Here is a 20,775-nt window from a genome sequence, read left to right on the forward strand (position 1 = left end):
GAGGAAACCATGCACATTGATTGGTCAATCCATCAGCTAACAGCATCAACCAATAGAAACGTTTGAATTACGGCTGACAATCTATGGCTAACCGCTAACTCATGCATCCTTACTTCTAGCCGTCTTCAGTGTTTGCACACACAGCCCAGCTGGGTGGGTCAACGTTGGTCGCCCGCCAGCGACTCAGAAGCTGCAGCTTAATGTGGAGCCATTAGATTATATTCAAACAGGATGGGAATTACATTAATCATCACAGCCAACAGTTGAAAACAAAATGACCTAATCACGTTAATGTGAGCGTTTCTTGGCATCGCAGCCGCTCGACTTTGACACAGCCGCATCTGTGCAAACTTGGCCTCCGAGCCGCGTCCCATCACTTACGTCCTGATTATGTTACTTATCGCAGGCTGATTTTTGTCTCACTAACTCGAGCGCCTGTACCTCCCTGTAAGTACGGGATTCTCGAGTGCTTAACGCGGGAACATTTGGCCCCTAATTAGATATATCAGCCGTGTTCCACTAAATGTTAGGTGACTCTACTGTGTCATTACTTTTCATATGAATATATTCAAATCCTAGTTACACTTACCTGACCTCTCTTTCTTACCCCGAGCTTTTATTTCCTATTCATTATCCTTTGGTCAGAGACGGCCGAGAAGAAGTGAGGAGTCTTCAGAAATAACAAGTCTGCACATTAAGAACAAAAAGAGAAAGTGTGGTGCCTCATTAGTGGTATAAAAGGACTTGGCCCTAGAGTTCAGAAAAAAAAAACTTTCAGTGACTCATAATTGTGATAGACAAATATGAATACAACACAATTTACAGGCAATATTTAACACTTTATCTTCAAACTCCTGGCTGTGAATTATTTTGTTTTGCATCTCTTTTTTTTCTAACACACACACTTCTTCTTCTGTTGTTTTGTTTCTCCACAGTCTCGTACGTTAGGAGGACGCAGCAGCACCGGTGGCGCTGCGCCGACGTGACTTTCCGGTGCACCAGTCTGGCACTGTGTGAGCGCTGGATCCACGTTATCAACGAGCGGCTGTCACTACTCTGTACGTACTGTTCAGTTTAGCCCATATGCTGTGGCACAGAACTGTGACATAAGAGAGGAGGAGGAGGAGGAGGAGCCCAGAGACTGTCTGCTCAGAGAGGAAACCATGCACATTGATTGGTCAATCCATCAGCTAACAGCATCAACCAATAGAAACGTTTGAATTACGGCTGACAATCTATGGCTAACCGCTAACTCATGCATCCTTACTTCTAGCCGTCTTCAGTGTTTGCACACACAGCCCAGCTGGGTGGGTCAACGTTGGTCGCCCGCCAGCGACTCAGAAGCTGCAGCTTAATGTGGAGCCATTAGATTATATTCAAACAGGATGGGAATTACATTAATCATCACAGCCAACAGTTGAAAACAAAATGACCTAATCACGTTAATGTGAGCGTTTCTTGGCATCGCAGCCGCTCGACTTTGACACAGCCGCATCTGTGCAAACTTGGCCTCCGAGCCGCGTCCCATCACTTACGTCCTGATTATGTTACTTATCGCAGGCTGATTTTTGTCTCACTAACTCGAGCGCCTGTACCTCCCTGTAAGTACGGGATTCTCGAGTGCTTAACGCGGGAACATTTGGCCCCTAATTAGAATATATCAGCCGTGTTCCACTAAATGTTAGGTGACTCTACTGTGTCATTACTTTTCATATGAATATATTCAAATCCTAGTTACACTTACCTGACCTCTCTTTCTTGTCCCGAGCTTTTATTTCCTACTCATTATCCTTTGGTCAGAGACGGCCGAGAAGACGTGAGGAGTCTTCAGAAATAGCAAGTCTGCACATTAAGAACAAAAAGAGAAAGTGTGGTGCCTCATTAGTGGTATAAAAGGACTTGGCCCTAGAGTTCAGAAAAAAAAAACTTTCAGTGACTCATAATTGTGATAGACAAATATGAATACAACACAATTTACAGGCAATATTTAACACTTTATCTTCAAACTCCTGGCTGTGAATTATTTTGTTTTGCATCTCTTTTTTTTCTAACACACACACTTCTTCTTCTGTTGTTTTGTTTCTCCACAGTCTCGTACGTTAGGAGGACGCAGCAGCACCGGTGGCGCTGCGCCGACGTGACTTTCCGGTGCACCAGTCTGGCACTGTGTGAGCGCTGGATCCACGTTATCAACGAGCGGCTGTCACTACTCTGTACGTATCACTTCAACATGTTGGGTTTTTTGTTTTTTTGTTTTTTTAACTACAGCACATTTTATGACACTTTTATAATAAAAGTCTTGTGTGAAAATGTTTAAATTTGAGGCTTACGGTAAAAATAGATTCAAACTAATAAAATATTGAGAAGAATAAGAGAAAGTACAGAGTACAGCAGGAAACAAAACAAGAGAAGAAAAATAACACACGTCGACCAAACAACAGAAACAACACACGGGGAAACTTTTAATCTTCAAACAAAGGAAACCACGGGTGGTTCACACTGGAGACCGTTTCCTGTGATGGAGCTCCAGCTCTGCTGTTTGAAGCATTGTCTCCAGGAATGTTGCTATTGTCTGGGACCGCGGAGGCCGGGGTCAAAAGGTCAAAAGGTTATACTCAATCTTTGTCTATAAAACTATGGAGGACGTTGTTTGTTGTTTTTTCAGGCCTCTGAAACAATATGAGTTTCAGAAGTGTAAAAGGTGAACAAACTGTTCATCCTTTAAAGTGAACTTTCCTGAGTTTCAGAAGTGTAAAAGGTGAACAAAACTTTAAAAAAACTTCCTTTCCTTGAGGTAGTTAGAGTAAGAGTATGAGAAAGTACTATTACATGTAATAAACAATATTATTTATATGATATAAAGTCTGTAGAAATGATGCTCCAGGTTTGTGGAAAACTGTTTATAAGAAGAAAAAGTCAAGAGGACAAACAGTGAACGTATATCTGTGTCATCTTTACGTTGTCCATAATGTTGGACTGTGACGACCACAGTATTAACACATTGACATTAAATATTTAAAGTTTTTTACTGAGAAAAAGAGTAGAGATTGAAGACAGGGGAGTGATTTTAGTCCTGAAAGATTTAAAGTGGGATTAAGTTTCATCCCACTGAGTGAGTTCCTCCTAAAAAGAAAAAAACTGAAGACTTCAGTGGATTAAAAAGCACTCGTTTTAATGAACACGGTGTGTGTTGATCAGCGCCACCTGCTGCAGGACGCTCCTTCACCTAATCTAATTCTGTAGGCACTCATTTATTTTCCACCTGATCCCGGTCCATTCATTTTCCATTTGAGCGCCTGCTCCGTTCAGAACCGTCTGGGTTTGTCGTCCACAACAGCCACACACCAGGCGTTCAGAACGCTCCATCACTGCGTTTTGTAGGTTTATCAGCCAGTGATGCAGCACCTCTGGAACTGACTCCACACTCCTCCCTCAGACACTGGATACGCCATTTATTTCTGCAGCAGCAGCGGCAGCTTCTGGAGACCAGTCAGTTTGACTGAGCATTTTAAGAAAGGTCTCTGGTTAATGAAAACTCCATCACGCTGCCGTCAGCTACACAGTTGTTTGGTGGGGGACGGGGGGGGGTAAACACTTGGACTATTTAATAACTATCTCATGCTCCTCACTCACTTTGCAGCCAACCGACCAAAGAGCCTTCTGGTCTACATCAATCCCTACGGCGGGAAGCGGCGAGGGAAGCACATATACGAGCAGAAGGTGGCGCCACTGTTTCAGCACGCCTGCATCTCGACCGACGTGATTGGTGGGTTCCTATCGGAGGCGTTTCCCAAACATTTAAATGAAAAATGCGGCCTCTCACCGCAGAGACATGCATGGATATGATTGGGCTCATAGAGCTATTAATCACATCAGCACCTTAACGGAGGCTGTGATAGTTGATAAGCTCCAGCATCCAAACACATCTATTATTCAATAAGTGCTCAGTCGAGCCACACACACACACACACACACACACACTGTCTGAGCCGCCGACTCTGAGCCTCAGCGGCAGCCGTGAATCGAAGGGGTCGTTTCTGTGATGTTATTGTTGGAACAGATTTACTGATGAAATAGTTTGTTGTTGTTGTTTCGGTGAGGCCCATGGAATAGCTTCACTTCATCCACCAAACATCCAGTTCAGGATGAAAACAAAATACGTTATATTGTAACATTTGGCTACTTTTTAGCTTTACTTTTTTTTAAAAATTATTTCTAGTTAAAAAAAAGTTTCGATTACTTTTCCTAACAGGCAAATGCAGCTTTTTCATTTAACTTTTTTTTAATTTTTTTGGCTAACATTTAGCGCATTTTACTGCATTTCTGCCTAGCTTTAGCTGTTTCTTCTTCTGTCTTTACGTTCAGTTGTTAGTATTCAGGTAATCGTCTGGTATTTTCCTTAGCTAGCTTTATGGTACATTTGAAGTTGGGTAGAATAATGAATATTGTTCAATGTATTTTTGGCAACTAGTTTGACTTTATATAAAAACATAACTTTATTTTTATATAAACTTCCTAACCATTTTATTTTTGGCTAAATTTTAGAAATTATTTTTGCTAAAATCTCCTTGTTGTTGTTGTTTAGAGACTTGTAACTAAGTTTGATCAAACTGTCAACAGTCAATTCTCCGAGATCCTACAACATTAGCAATTTTCACACAACATGCCCTAAAACGGCAGGAGACAGTAGAATTCAAGTGTTACCAAAGTCTCGACTCGAGGTTTCATAAGTTTCACTCCATAAATGTATTTCCTGCAGGAACACTGAAGGCTCCAGTCACAGCAATTTTACCTGCAGGTTCAGATATTGCGGAGGCATCTTGGCCCTGAGCCCTGATGATTTCTGACCCTTCACTAGTCATTTTGTAACTGCATTTCCCATCAGTGGAACAATGCCTCACTTACCCTTTGATTTGTTTCTATAGTTACAGAGCACGCCAATCACGCCAGAGACCACTTAAAAACGGAAGCCAATCTCGACAAATATGACGGGTGAGTACCCAAGCCGCAGCTGCTGCTCTCAGCCTTTTAACAATGGTCCTTGGCTGCCACATGCAGCCGCCTTTCTGTGACTCTTCAGAAACTTGGCAATGAGCTGCATTTCAGCAAGTAAGAAAATATAAATATATTCAATTGTAGCTCAGTTATGATTGAGAAGATGAAGCTGTGTTCGTGTCATAAAGGCTCCTTTGAACATATTACATTTACGTTATCATTTTAAAAAATTACTTTTGATAAAATCACATCTTGTTAACGAGCTATAAACCCTTATGTATATAGCTCGTTAACAAGATGTGATTTTATTCTTAAGGACTTAATTAGAGAAAGCCAAGAATATATGACACTTGATTAAATAAACTTATATAGACATCTAACGCATTTATATATAACTTACTTTCTTTTCATTTCAAGTTTTTTTTGAATGACAACTAAAAACTTTTGTTTTTTTGTTTCTATTTTTATTTATGCCTAGAATTTTACAAAAAATTATAATAATAATTCAAAATAACTAAATTATTTTAATCACACCACTAACAACGATGTACACACTCCAGCCTGCTAGGTGGCGGTAGTGCAACCAACAACTGCTTCCTAGTGAGAAGAACAGACATCAGAATGTGAACTTTATGTTGATTATCTAGGTTAAAACAAATTCTTTTGAATGTGATATATTGCAAATCGATAATTACAAAACTTCAGAAATACCTAAGCGAATTGTCGCCGAGCTGAAGAATGTGCTAATTACGGTATAAGCTGCTTTTGCCCATAATCCCTGGAACCCGTGAGTGAGTACGAGCCGCAGCGTAGTCTCAGTCACATGAGCCACATTATATCGCTGAAGCACAGCAGGTGAACATGTGTCCTGCTCACATCTCCTCAGAAGCTGCACGGGAGTAAAACTCTGCTAATAATTTAACACGACAAGCGTCAGAAACATAAAAAGAGCTTCTGTTCTTCATCAAATATTCTGTACTACAGGAACGGACTGGAGTCCATCCTGGCCTCAACGTTGCACCTCGTACATTTTACATGAATACTTCTGTAATATTTGTGAATATTTGCTAAAGCATTAGCGTTAGCTTTTACCGTTTAAAAGCTAACTCTTTCTGCTGAGGTCTGAGTTGTCATTTGGCACCTCGTACATTTTACATGAATACTTATATATCTAATATTTGTGAGGTATACTTCACGACGACGTGATGCTAAAGCAGCGTTAGCTTTTATCGTTTCTGCTGAGGTCTGAGTTGTCATTTATCGATGTCACTGCTTCGCCCAGGGTTGTGTGTGTGGGCGGGGATGGGATGTTCAGTGAGATCCTACACGGGTTGGCCACAAGAACCCAGACTGACCACGGCGTGGACCAGAACCAGCAGGACGCCGAGTTAGTGCCGTGCTCTCTGCGTATTGGAATCATCCCTGCAGGTGAGCAGTTGCAATTGCACCATGTGTGACACAGAAGGGACTTTTTAAAAATCTCTGAATTGTTTTTTTTATTATTTGTTTTTTATTACGCATTTTCTACTTGGGATCGTTGATAAAAACCTGCGGCTTGAAACATTATCGATGATCGAATCTACCACTAATATTTAAAAGTTCAGATTTAATGTGCTTCAAAGGTCCGAGTTAATGAACAGTATTAAGGGTTCTGTTGAAGCCTGCAGTGACCGCCGACCCACCCCGACCCCGACCCACTCCACCCACCCCTGCATTAAAAATTGGCCTTATTGAAAGTCTAATTGATTCCTAGAACCTGTAGCCCTGTTAACTCCAAATGGTTGAGTTACCGAGGAGCGTCACTATGACAACAGGGCAGGAGGTCACACCGGAGGCCCAGGCGAGTCAGTGATTCAAAGATCCACAAATGGGAATGAGCTGGGTGACATTTCGAAATCACTGTAATTTACACGAGGGTAGGAACACACTGCGTGGCGATCAGTCCGGCGCTAGCGGCGGCACAGCTGGTTGGTAGCAGAGGAGGAATCTAATTACAGCTGGGGGTTTGAATCTGAGGATTAACTCTGTTTAATTATCTACGTCTTCCAAAAGCAGGAAGATGGAATTGTTGGGCTGCAGCACGCTCTGATGTGTGAATACTCTCCGTTCAGCTGTACTGCGCTCTTATATCTTATCATGGTACTTCAGCTCAGATACTTGAAGGTGTCAGTGGAATCTCACGGCCGCCACCGCCGCCGCTTTAAAAGCTCTCTCTATTCTCCAACACCGTTCTGGAGAGGTTTAAAAAGACCTCTGAGTGCTAATTTAATACGAGTACTTCAGTGGCTGCAGTATGTGTAGTACTGAAGTACTGAAGGTGCTTCAGTTCACTGACTGATGTGTGAATGGAACAAATGCCTTTAACTCTTAAAGTATTTCTTTGTTGATGAACAAAGGCACCATTTAAAGAAAAGGTCCTTGAAGTCACTCAGTGTAAAAGAAGGCGAGTGTTTTAGATACTACATTAAATATATATGGTAACCATCACAGAGACAAAAAGATATATTTATCTGATAATAAGAACTGACTCAAAAAACTAAACAACAAATGTCACAGGGCAATTCCTAACAAAGGAAGTTGTTAAGTTTTCAAACTTAAGTTGGGGATAATTAGCCTAATATATACAGCTGAATACATGTACACATACATATTTGTAAACAGGTTTTCTACGACCAAGAAAGTGTTAGAGCTGATACTAAGAATACAAAGAATGTCTATATTTATATACACATACACATATATTAAATACATACATAAATACATCTATGTATGTATATATATTTATATACTGTATGTATGTATGGACATTTTGTGATATATGTATATACATACATATATATTTATATATATATATGTATTTACATATATTTATACATATATACATATATATCTCTATATATATATGCATACATATATTTATATATATACAGTATATATATACATATATATGTTTGGCCATATTGAGATCATTGTATTTTTTTTTTTTTTTGCCCCAGTAAAATATATTGACTCAAGTATATTAAATCTATTTAAACTAAAAATCCTGAATCCCGAATGGCGTCTGATCCTCCACTATTACCGTATGAGAGAGTGTGCGAGTGGGTAAATGAGACATACTTTGTAAAGTGAGTGGTCGATAGACTGGAAGAAGCGCCATAACTGCAGTCCATTTATCCTCTAACACTTTATTCTGCCGCCCGTCCTCGGAGCATTTCTCCTCCCACTCTGGCCTGAAACAATCAGGGAGTCGTTGCTTTAATAATCACTCATTTTTATTATTTTATGTGCAGCTCATTCATCTCCTTTGATTGTTAAACAGCTTGCAACTTTCTTATTAAAGTCCCAGCCATCCGTGAATTAATGACGATAACGTGAAGCGGCTCCAAACATTCTTGGCGAGCATTTATTTGTCTGAAAAGCAGCAATACTGGTGCCGTGTGGCCTGCTGTGCAGCCATTAACTTTGTGTTCCCATCTCCTCGTCATTAGGGCACAACTTTTACCAGTTCAATTTTAATTTCAATTTCTTCTGTATAATCAATCAAAGACCCGTGAAGTCTTTTATCACGTCTCCACACAACACAGGGTTTCTGCTGAGAGTAGCAACCCTCTGGGTGGCGCTCAGATTATCAGTAAACAAAGTATCAGATTGTTATTTCATATCTTTAACATCTCAGGTTTATTATTCTGCTATCTCTACCGACGTTGGTTTTCTTTTGGTAACGGCGCTGTTGGCCTTATCAACGAGTGAACTGTGACAATATCATGTTTTGAACGTTCATGACGCCATGTCATGTTTATAAGATTGGCACAGGTTCACAGCCCCGTCACACTGTTTACAAATCGAAACCGACTTCAGAAGAAGAATTCGTTTACATTTTTTGGGGCATCATGAAGTATGAAATTTCCAGCCCAGAACAAACTTTAAATTTGCTGTGAGAAAACAAACCATTTTTTGGTTCCTGCCTTCACTCTCAAGAACTCTACCCATCGAGTCCCCCTTCAGACAATTCATGGTATTACAAGAAGATTTCTGCCCAACATTTCGGTAATCTTGGGGTGAAAACAGATTTAGAAAAATATTTGTAGATATTGATTTATGAAAGTATACTAAACTAAATATTTTAGTTATTATTTTTTTAGAGCAGTTTTCTGGAGATGTGTCGATTTAATGATACAGTTAAAACCCCGAACACTGGAAAAACGACATGTTTTTTTTCGCGGTGGCTGAACAAACAACAGTGTGTTTGAAGGATCCCCTGGTGTGATTCACTGCGTTGGGTTGATGTCTTTTTATGACACCGTCACAAGTGCAGCCATAAATACATTCATGCACTCAGGAATTACACAGCAGAGGAACCCTCTTCCCGAGCAGCACTAAAAGGCATCCAGACCCTATTGTTGTCCCCGAGATTAAGATCATCTCGCCGCCGGGATGATCTTACTGACGCGACTGTTTGGTGGAAAATGCAGATTAAAAAGTGGAACATCCCCGCTGAGGATACTCCTTGTGACAGCGTACGCTCCCTCCCCTGAATATTCCAACAGGCTACTGTGCTTGAGTAACTTAAGGGGAAATAAAACATTGAACATCTGACGGTCGAACAACGTTGAACATCTGTGTGTGCCACTTTAATCCATTCAAAGTCAGTTGACTTTTACTGCACTGCTTTAGTGGAGTCAAAAAGCATATGCTTCGTCTTTTTTTTTTTTTTTTTTTTTTTTTTTTTCCCCAAAAAAACTTTTTCTGCCCTGTTTTTTGGGGGAAAAAAAACATTTTCTTCTTTTTTTTTTTTTTTTTTTTTTTTTGCTTCCAGCAAAATAGCAGGCGGGCTGTGCTGTTGGGGGAAAGATTTGATTATGAGGCTGTGAGGGGAAAAGGCAAAGGCCACGAAAATGATATTCACCAAAAGTCATGTGAAGATGAGGTTCATCTTCGTACTCATCTGTGTCGGCCACCTGATCTCCCCTGTCAAGACACCTCCAGTCAGATTCATCCCCTCTCTCTCTAAGCTCTGTTTGTTTACAGTAAATAAAAACAATCTAAATGAAATCCCGACGTCTTCTCGTATGTATTTGCTCTGATTGACTTCTTCTTAGGACGAGGAGTCGACAATGATCACAAATCAGAGCACGGTAATGAAGGGAAGCGGCCTTTTCATTAAAAAAAAACAAAAAACAAAAACAATACTGACAACTGCTCAGCGCTCCCTTAACATTACAAACAGCTTTGTAGTCTGTTGCTGCTGCCTAGTAACAGGTCAGATTTATGAGGTGGTCCGGGGTTTGAGACCCCTAGAGTATTTTATTTTTTAATAAACGTTTACTCAAAAAGGATGTAATTTAAAACTGAGTTAAACGTTTACTCAAAAAGGATGTAATTTGAAACTGTTGTACAATTCTCAAATGTTCTTGGGTCCAATTACTCAGGGACTAGTTTTACTCAGCCCTGGGCCATGTGGAACTGGGGTCACCTGAGGTGAGCACTAAAGTGTCAGCTCATCCAAATCACTCTTGAAAATGTTATAACTTATTACTGCTGCTGCGTTACTATGTGGGTTTTTTTTTTCTGACACTTTGAATTCAGATCTGTGGTTTCTCACCTTAACTGTGTCGGTACCAGGTGACCTAACTGACCTCTGTGACCCGTGTGTCTCGTCAAACAGGATCTACAGACTGTATCTGCTTTGCCACCGTGGGGACCAATGATCCAGTTACTTCAGCTTTGCACATCATTGTGGGTCAGTGGACGTCACTGGTTCTGGTCCAATGTTCACTTTTTAATGATAAAAAAAAATGTATCCAAATTCTGTATCTGCTCTGTGTGTGTGTGTGTGTGTCTTTACAGGTGACTCTCAGCCGATGGACGTCTGCTCCGTTCACCACGATGACACCTTTCTCAGTTACTCAGTCTCGTTGCTCGGCTACGGTTTCTATGGAGATGTACAGACTGACAGCGAGAGGAAGCGGTGGCTTGGCCCTGCCAGATACGATCTGTCAGGTATGCCACCATTTTCCAAACTTGAGTGACTGCGGAGACGGCGCCGGCGGTGGCTCGGTGGCCCCGGTGCTTCACGGCGTGCACACCTGCTTCTATTAATGATGGGTAAAAACAGAGTTTATCCCAGAGCTCACTAATCCTGCTCTCAGTCCAGGATTGAGAGGATTAAAGATATAAATCAAGCACACAGCCTCGGGCTCAGGCTCAGGCTCGTCTGTTGGTCTGTTGTGAGGCTCAGTTTTAACAACAACAGCACCAAGATTTTCTTCTAGCAGTGAGGCCAAAACTGTACTCGCTGTCACTGCACTCTGAGGCACCGGAAATAATAAATATGTAAACTGGAGATGAATCAAACCAGGGCTGTCTGTGTGGAGAGGGATTTATTCTAAAAATCTAAATGTGTGACCTTGTTAAAGGAAAGCATAAAATATGTTTAAACAAAAGGAGGCATAATAATTGTATTGGCAAGATTCTGGCGACACGATACAAATCAAGATACAGGGGCAACGATCAGATATACTGCGATACTATAGGCACGATGATGCAGGGGCAACGATCAGATATACTGCGATCTACTGCGATACTATAGGCACAATGATATATTGATGGTTCTTTTAAACCTTAATATCTGAACATCAGTTACTAACACTGGAACAGAGGGATCTACATTTGGAATCACTAGAGAAGAAAGAAAAGAAAAAGAAAATGAACCAACACCAGGAATATTTGGCTGGGAATTAGTGACGTAGCTCTCAGTTTAAAAAAAAAAAAAAAATCCATACAGTGGTCGTCGAAACGAAAAATTCAAATATTTCAGTATATTGGTATTTTCCTACATCCCTGATTTTATTTCATTCAGACTTTATTATTGTAGTAGTTGATTTTACAGTTTTTATCTTCCACAAACCTCCGACCACCTCAGTCTGTCTGCTCCAGGCGTCACCGCCCACAAACACATCGGCCCCGGTCCTTCAAACGTCTACACCGGCTCAATACTGCGTTTAATTCATCGTGTGTGTGTGTGTGTGTGTGTAGGGGCGGGGGGGTACAATAAGAGACTGCCCTGAGACAAATGAGGAAAAAAAAACTAGATCGAATTATAATAATTTTAAGACATCTTTTCTCTCATTTTGTTATTTTACAAATAATACACTGTGTTATACAATTTAAACAAAGTGAGAAAAAAATGTTTTTTTTTTATATTATTTTCTCCTCAGTCTTAAAATACCATCTCAGCATCTGAATGTTTTGTTTGTGGAGGTTTGAAAAATTCTGGTCACACTGCAGTCAGTCACTCCAACTGCAGTCAATTTCCAAAGAAACTCTTGACGTTCACGTTCTGCAAATTAAAACAATCCATCAACTGTACCAAGCTAACATTTTTACTTTTTAGTCTTTTACTTTTTGCATATTTTACTGACTTTTCTCCAAATTTAAATAATTGCAACATTTTAGACTTGTCACAAATAAACTAAACACAAACCTCCACCTGCTGTTATTTTCCTTTCTGTTTCCAGAAATTTACTGAAAAGAAAGTTTTTTACCTTTTATGAATTAACGTTGTATAATCTGAATTAATCGGGGTTATTTATGATGAGGATGAACCAACAGTTTCCCTGTGAAAAATCAGATTATGAATTATTATTAATAGCAGCCTCTGACCTTGACCTGTGGTTGGCTCTGTGTTTATATTCCAGGGGTGAAAACCTTTCTGAACCACAACCACTACGAAGGCACCATCTCCTTCCTCCCTGCAGAGAACCACATGGGGAACCCCAGGGACAAGCTGCTGTGTCGATCAGGGTAAATAAAACACCTGCTGCAGTAACTTTACCAGGTAGAGACTGTGGTTTAAAACCTGCCTCGGCTGGAGTTTGGTTCTCCATGTTGGAGAATAAGTTCTTGAGATTTTGAGCGGTGGATCGAGTGTTTGTGTTCATTCGCAGTTACCTAAAGACGAGATGAAAGAGTTCTTGAGATTTTGAGCGGTGGATCGTGTGTTTGATGAAAGCATTGATTTTGGAGAGATTTTTTTTTTAAAAATTAAAGACTTTTCACTCTCCGATGAAAAGATTTTTTTTTTAAAAATTAACGACTTTTCACTCTTCGGTGAAAAACAACGCAACTGTGCTGCAAACAGGATTTTGCAGGACTGTGTTGAGTGGAGTAGACAAAGTTTTGGGTTTGAGATTGAGGAGTGGACCTGTGTGGGCTTTTAGAGCAGGGCTCACCAACGTGGTGCCCGGGGGCACCTAATAGCCCCTGGACCTGTGTGGGCTTTTAGAGCAGGGGTCACCGGGGGGCACCTAATAGCCCCCCCACACCCCCATGGACTAACTAAGGTGTTCTTAAAATGAGTCAAAAAGCTAGCTAAAAAACTGTACTGTTACTGTGCTTTTTGAATCAGTTCCACCTGCAGTGATATTCAAATGAGTTCAGTGACGATGGTAAGAAGTCGTTATTAATCAAGTAGCTCTCTCTTATTATTATTAAGTGCCGTTGACGTAGCTCTCAGTTTTAAAAAAGGTCTGTGACCCCTGTGTTTTGTTGTGAGTTTTGTCACCGCGACGCTAATGTTTTGACTGCAGAAATAAAGTCACGCTGACGTTTTCAGGTGCAGCGTCTGCCAACGCGGGCCTCCGGTGAAAGAGCAGCAGTGGCAGCTGTCAGAGAAGAAAAAGACTGAAACTGGTAAGAATTTGGGTTTTTAACCTGATGTGTGTCACATGAATCACAACTTTTTTTTTTTCAATTGAACTGACTGATCTGTAGTTCAAACTCTTCCTCTTACGTGACTTTTACTAACCTTCTGATTGAGGAGAAATATTTAAGGATGTAACATTTCCGCAGCGTCGTTAACCCTGAAGTCACAGGGACCAAATCAAATCAGAGCAGATTTCCCTCTTCTCTCTTTTCTAGGGCAGATTATTTACCCCAGGCAGTACGAGTGTGAACCACACCATCTCCTACTTCTTAGGTTTTACACTGATGACGTTCTTTATTTCCCCCCAGTGGAGGATGACAATATTTGATGAGTTGACCGTGAGAAAATGTAAGGCCATTTTTAGTGACACGCTGCTCCGCGAGCCGCCAAACCTCCGAGTCCAAATCTCCATAATCTACTCCTTCATCGGACCAGCTTCAAGTAGGACAATGTCACCGCGTCTCCTCCTCCTCCTCCTGTAGGAGGACGACCGTCCTTTTGACATGGAGCCTCACATTCATGCACTCACTCTCCGTCATCTACCGTCCCTGCAGCTCTGTCAACACACACACACACACACACACACACACGACTGGAGGCAGATGACGTCGTCTAGTCCTGGGTGTGTGTGTGTGTTTTCTCACTAATTAGTGCAGCCATGCAAATTCCAGATTTTCTGTCTTGCTCTGACTATCTGGAACTGCAACGTCCATGGAGTGTGTGTGTGTGTGTGTGTGTGTGTTTTGTGTAAATATGAAAGCGAGCGTAACCTGTTTGTGTGTGATGTGTGACAGACTCCCATAATCAGGTCGAAATTTGGCTCCACCAGCTCTGACAGGGGGTTTGTCTCACACCAGTGCTGCTGTTTGTTTTTCTGATTCTTTTCCCTCTCTCTCTCTCTCTTTCTCTCTCTCTCTCTCTCTCTCTCTGTCCCACACTCTGTTTTTCCTCATTCTTCCTCTCCTGGCGTGGGAAATCTCAGACAACTGCAAAATCAATGAGGCACGAACACACACTCACTCTCTGCAAATGAGCCGCTCTCTCCTCCAAAAGCAAACACTCATTTAGAAACATTCACCAAATAAAGAGCCTGCGGTCCACACTCGGAATTCTGATGGGTTTTTTGTTTTTTTTTTCTTTACGTTTTTTTTTTTTTTTTCATATTGCTTTAATCACTGCTTTCCAATTAAAATATTGTTGCATTCATGTAGCCTCAGTGGGCTTGTTATCGCCCGGTTTGGTTATCACCTCCGCCGGTTTGTTTTTCAAAATAAAAAGGAAAGGTAATGAATCGTTTTGCTTTCTGGGATCACTTAATGTTCCCTCTGGGACGCTGGGGAAAACACAGAGAGATGCTAATTTTGACATCTGTGATCACTTTTAGCAGCTCACTCCAGTGACTATCACACTGGTGACGGGCCCTGCCACTCCCCTGGGTGATACGTCCGTGTCTTTGATAAAGCGTCACTTGTAAACAGCCGCTAATCTCGCAGGAACAGAGCGGCGATTTGTGAAGTGAAGCCGCCGCGTCTGTCGCTCGCGACTCCGAGGCCCCGGGTGCATCCAATCGTGTCGAGATGACTCGGAGTTAACGCCGCCTGTCGTCTGTCTGCGCCGCCTCCTCCTTAGATACAGTCTAAATTATCACTCTCTGCAACAGAAGCTTTAGCACATTTCTTTGTGCATCAAAGTTCCGATCTGAGTCTAAGTCATCAGGGTAAAGCTGCTCTGAGGCGTCCTGCCAAGACATCTGGATCTTAATGGACCCTCATCAGCATCCCTGCTGTAGTGTGACAAGATTGGAACTGAACCCCAGGACTCATCAAACTCCAGCAAAATACACTGTTTATTTTTTCTTACACTAACACACTAAGTCCCCGAAAAACAACACCATCAGCCCACCGACCAATCGTGTGCTCCTTGAGGTAAAAATCCCAAATACAGCAGGTAAAGATTTGCAATTTGAATGTTGATGTAGCGTTGGGGAAAAAACACATTTCAACGCCTCATATACCTCTGTCTGTGTCAGCTGTAAGGGATGAGGAAAGTAGACATTTCAGGTCAGCTGAAGAAACTCAGCAGTGACTTTGTTTTAAGGTAAACTCACTCAGCCACACTACATGAAGTGACTGACAATATTTGGCCAGCGGGCCTTGGGTTTGACACCAGTCCTCACTCTATTTTCTACTGTATGAGAAAATGATCCCTACAGGATTTGTGGTTTCCTTTTGTTCCATCCTCACTTCCTACTGTGTACCACTAGGTGTCACTAGGCGTCTGTGGACAACAGTGGGAGTACGCAGACGCATAGACGAAAAAACAAATTATTTGATTCTGTGTATATAGTTCTCAGCTCACTTCAGTGGGAGTACGTGTGGACAACAGTGGGAGTACGCAGACGTATAGACGAAAAAACATTAAAAAACAAATTTGATTCTATGTGTATATAGTTCTCAGCCCACTTCAGTGGGAGTACACAACTGGACCGTGGCACAGAGGTTGAGAACCCTTTCGTCCTAACCTTCACGTCTGTTTCCAGATGACGGCAGTGGATGGAGCGTGGTGCGAGGAAAGTTCCTCGCCATCAACGCGGCCAGTATGAGCTGCGCCTGCCCACGAAGCCCAAAAGGCCTGTCACCGTCCGCGCACCTGGCCGACGGCACCACTGACCTCATCCTGGTCAGGAGGTGCTCCCGCCTGGACTTCCTCAAACACCTTCTCCGACACACCAACAAAGACGATCAGGTAAGAAGCAACAAGTCGTTGTCGCGATTATTTCAGAACAAAATGAAAACTACAGTCCACCGTACGACGTGGCTCCCATTTTTCAAACGGCAACAACTTTTCAAAAAACAAATCCCGTGGACCCGCCCTCCTCCCTCCTCCTGTCTCTTCCTTCCTCCCATCATTCCCTCAGCGCCAGGGTTTAGTGCTCAGCATCCAGAGTTGCTCAATCTGTGCGCTGATGAATTGAGAGTGCGTTAAGTCTGTGAATGAACTGCCTTGCTGCGCTTGCACCTCCATCTGCTGACTCCGCTCAATTGCCCAACTATGGTTCAATTTAGTTCAAATGCCTCAGCCCCTGTGCCTTCCCACGTATCATAAATAACCTCCACCCCGGTCCAGAGAGGCACCAGTAATCGCTGCATCAGGGATCTGCTGTACGGCAGAAGGGGCTGTTACTAGACTAATGCCCTCTTAGGATAGTGCGCGTATTGCCAGGGGAAGTCTGGTGATTAGTAATTATTACCTCAGGATGGAACACATTTAGAAAGAGAAAAAAAGATCTTGAAAGTATTTTCAGTAGCTGCTGTGGAAAAAAGTACGAAAGAGTAAACGACGCTGTGAGCCAACACTGACATCCGCAGGTGGGATTTGGAGGTTAGAGTTTAAAAGGTAACCAGTCGGTTAGTTATCAGTTCACAGAGGCTCAGTGGCGTTGACTGACTGTGACTGAGGTCTGATTTTTTTTGTTACTCTTTAAGGTCGTAGCTAATTATGGCTTAGTTAAAGCAGATTGAAGCTAATTGACATTTTTATGCTTTAAACAACTCTATAGTTATATACAGTGTTATAATAATACTAAAATTGTACACACTGAGTACTGTGTAGTACATTAACCCTTTCATGCATGACGGTCACTACAGTGGACAGCTATGAAAATGTCATTTTTTATGATAAGAATAGGTTTTGATGGCAGTGTTGCATATAAGCCTCTACAGTGGACGCCTGAGAATCACCCAACGCTGCCATACAGTGGTCAGCCTTTGCAACTGCAGAATAATTGTGTCAACATTCAAAAAGAAAATTTGGTGTATAAAAACAGAACCAAATCAGTTCTTATTTTTATGTCTAAAAACACGTAAAAACACTTAGTAACATTTTCTTTAACTCAGTATATCATGGGTCATGCATCAAAGGGTTAACTGAGTTTTGTGTTGACTGTCACCCTGAGGTACTACATACTGCAGTACATCAAAGGGTTAACTGAGTTTTGTGTTCACTGTCACCCTGAGGTAGTTACTACAGTACATACTGCAGTATTTTTTTAATCTTGCCCGCCAAACTTGTCCAAATTATATTATTGATGTATATTATCAATATACTTTTGCCTTTCCCCTGCAATGCCTGCATTTCCCCAACAGATGGCGTAGCATTTTAGCCTTTATGCATGACTTTTACATATCATTTATCTAGATGCTCCTGACCTGGCCAATCCTGTCAAATTTGGGGACCCACTGTGGCCCCCGCGAGTCAAACTGTTTGGCCACGCCCGATCACAGTGTCAGAACATGTTCTTCATTAAAGACCCAAACAGGAGGAACCTGGTCCAGGTCTATGGTTCCATAGGTTCCATTTAGCATTTTAGCCTTTATTCAGCGTTCTGTTTGGGTTTTTTTTTTTTTTGTTCCTCCTCAGTGGAAGGTTCTAGAAACTGCTGATATAAAACTACAGTCTATGGAATAATGTCAAATATCACAGTAGTCTGGGTCCAGTCCAGCAGAGAGTCCTCTCCTCATTCTTACCCCACACTGCACACTACAGCTCCAGGTCAGAGAGCAGCAGCTGGACGTCGGTGACATTTTCTTCCTGTCACCTTTCTAATGCAATATTGCCACTATTACTATTGTTGGTTGGAAAAGAAAAGAAAAAAAAAGAAAAAAGAAAAAGCAATAGACCATCCACTCCTGCCCAGAGATCCCATATGTCAGTATCCATCATGTTCTGATCAGTGAAAAGTCACGACGCAGTCTCCAGGATGTCTCCGCCGTTCCACTCGCGGCGCACCATAAAGTCGACAAGTGGTCGTATGAGCCGGGGCGAGCGGGACTCTGCATCAAAGTTCACTTAATATCAGCATCAGTGTCCAGTCGAGCAGAGAGAAACAAGGAGTGAGGAGCCACTAAGCGTATTCATGGCCTTGTCAGAAAGCCTTTTAGGCAGAGCGTCCGGCATGAATGCAAAGCGACCGCAGTCATAAAGTGGGTCTGATGTGAAATAAATGACTGTCACTCTGCCCCTTCAGTGGGGGAGGACGGGGGAGAACAGGGGGAGAGAAGGAGAAGAAAAGAAAAAAGAAAGGAGCAGAAAGAGACAAAGTGGCAAAGTGTCTGTGAAGACAGTAGAACCGTTCTGCCACAGGGAGGCAGATGAAAGCAGATTCTGACAAAATGATTTCTTTTCATCTCTGTGTTTTCTTCTTCCCTTCACTCTCCTGTCATTTACCCAGTTTTTTTGTGCATCCCCATTTCACCTGACCCCTTCTGTCGCCCCCCCTTGTGTAAGATTCTTGTGTTTGCTGCACTCTGCTCAATAAATGCTGGGGGAAACACACACACACACACACACACACAATTCCACTTTTCATTACAAAGACAGCAGGTGTCCATGAAATGAAACAATAGACGGAGAATTAAATGTTTACGTCTCTCGTCAGGAGCACGTCAGCTAAAAAAAGACCGACTCCACGTGCCGTGGGTTTTTGTTTGGGTTTTTTTTTTTCCCATCGTCAGAACGATCGTAAGTGTTTTTGCAGAATTGTTCCACTGCCCGTTTTTACTGCTGTTTTATGTGTAAAATTAAATGTTTTATGCGTATTCAGAGACGTTTTAATGATCAGAAAGTTCACGCTGTTTCTGGAGAAAACAAACACAGATTGGTCTGGAAGTTAACGTCCAATGTCTCTGCGTCTCGGTTTAATTTGTCTTTAGATCATTAAACTGAGTGGGGGTCTAACCTCTGCTCCATCTGTACTCACAGCTGTCCCTCCATCCATCCATCCATCCATCCTTCCTTCCTTCCTTCCTTTCTTAATCACTGCATCCGTCTCTGTCTCCTCCTCCTCCCAGTTTGACCACTCGTTTGTGGAGGTGCACCGCGTGAAGAAGTTCCGCTTCCAGCCGTGGCTCCAGGAACCGGGTTCGCTGGAAGACCTGAGCGAGGCGACCAAGAAGACGGGCTTCGCTCCAATCTGCTCCGGTCAAACCCCCTGCAGCTACAGCAAAGCCCAGAGCAGCTGGACCTGTGACGGGGAGATCCTGTGTCACGCTGACATCCAAGTCAGGTAACTGCCCCCAACGTCACCCGGGGGGAGGGGGAGAGGGGTATTCATTTCAAGAAGCTCAGACTCTTTGAATTTAAAATAAAAATACTGTTCGCCAGAGCCAAAATGTTCAGCAAATAATAAATTAGAAAAGTTGACGTCAAGGACTGGGAGTTCGTTATAATCATTTCCTGCAGTGATGGATATTTGGCCGATGAGTTTGACATTTTAACACAGTCATAATTAAACTATTTTTCAGGGTCGTTTTTTTTTTTTTTTTTCAATCACATTTCTCCAGCGCTGGCTCATTTTACAGCATGATGAAGTCTGTGACACCAGCTGTGATTTGGGGTCGAAGGACAGGGAATCTGTCAGTTTAGGAAACAACTCTGGAAAAGGGTTCTAATTCTGAACACGCCGAGATGTGTTTCTCCATCCCTTTAATCCCTTTAAAACCCTTTTAATTTTAAAATTAAAAGGGTAATTTTAAAATTAAAATTTTAAAATTAAAAATTTATAAATACATTTTTATATAAATTTAAATAAATAAATACATTTAAAATTTAATTTTAATTTTAAAATTAAAATTAAAACCCTTTCATTTTTAAACCCTAAATCCACCCCTTTAGGCAGCTCCGCCATTTTAAGTAGCTAGCATGCTAGCATCCTCTAGCTGCATACAGTAGGATGATAACAAGTGTTGGTACTGTTAAAGTACTTGGTACTGGTACTAGTGAACAATTTGGATGGTAGTTTGACTTCTTCTTCTTGCTGAGAAAATAAAAACTTTTTTTTCTCTAACCTTCCCTTCAAATGAATTCAAACTGATTGGTGCCATACATTAATTAGCTTAATTACTGAGCTGATTAAAATGAACAGGTTTAACCTGAACTAATATTGACTTGGCTCTGGAGTCTAATATGTGAACAGCACATAAAGAACTTCTGCTTGTTGCTGTGGAACAGAGAGCAGTATTTGAAATGTCCAACTGAGTCTGATTTGGAGGACCCCTCCTCCTCCCCCTCTCCCCCCC

General features: G+C 41.8%; 1 protein-coding gene and 1 long non-coding RNA gene across 3 annotated transcripts in view; one reads left to right on the forward strand and one right to left on the reverse strand.

The window, feature by feature from the left end:
* Positions 1 to 20,775, forward strand: part of cerk (ceramide kinase) — a 36,391-nt gene that overhangs the window by 12,552 nt on the left and 3,064 nt on the right. Inside the window, exons 3-12 of one of the 2 annotated variants that reach the window (XM_008315921.3) lie at positions 936 to 1,058; positions 3,641 to 3,766; positions 4,926 to 4,992; positions 6,278 to 6,423; positions 10,661 to 10,735; positions 10,843 to 10,995; positions 12,693 to 12,798; positions 13,610 to 13,686; positions 16,239 to 16,444; positions 19,549 to 19,763. In XM_008315921.3, the coding sequence (XP_008314143.1) occupies positions 936 to 1,058; positions 3,641 to 3,766; positions 4,926 to 4,992; positions 6,278 to 6,423; positions 10,661 to 10,735; positions 10,843 to 10,995; positions 12,693 to 12,798; positions 13,610 to 13,686; positions 16,239 to 16,444; positions 19,549 to 19,763 (1,294 nt within the window). Of the gene's footprint in view, positions 1 to 935; positions 1,059 to 2,066; positions 2,214 to 3,640; positions 3,767 to 4,925; positions 4,993 to 6,277; positions 6,424 to 10,660; positions 10,736 to 10,842; positions 10,996 to 12,692; positions 12,799 to 13,609; positions 13,687 to 16,238; positions 16,445 to 19,548; positions 19,764 to 20,775 lie in introns of those variants that run through there. The other variant, XM_017034752.2, reaches the window with a different exon arrangement.
* Positions 1,753 to 20,775, reverse strand: part of LOC112487382 (uncharacterized) — a 52,319-nt gene continuing 33,296 nt past the window's right edge. Inside the window, exon 3 of the long non-coding RNA XR_003050435.1 lies at positions 1,753 to 1,842. This is a non-coding gene — a long non-coding RNA (uncharacterized LOC112487382). The remainder of the gene's footprint in view (positions 1,843 to 20,775) is intronic.

The sequence above is a fragment of the Cynoglossus semilaevis genome, chromosome 8 (genome assembly GCF_000523025.1).
Source record: "Cynoglossus semilaevis isolate Cse_v1.0 chromosome 8, Cse_v1.0, whole genome shotgun sequence".
Classification (NCBI taxonomy): Eukaryota; Metazoa; Chordata; class Actinopteri; order Pleuronectiformes; family Cynoglossidae; genus Cynoglossus; species Cynoglossus semilaevis.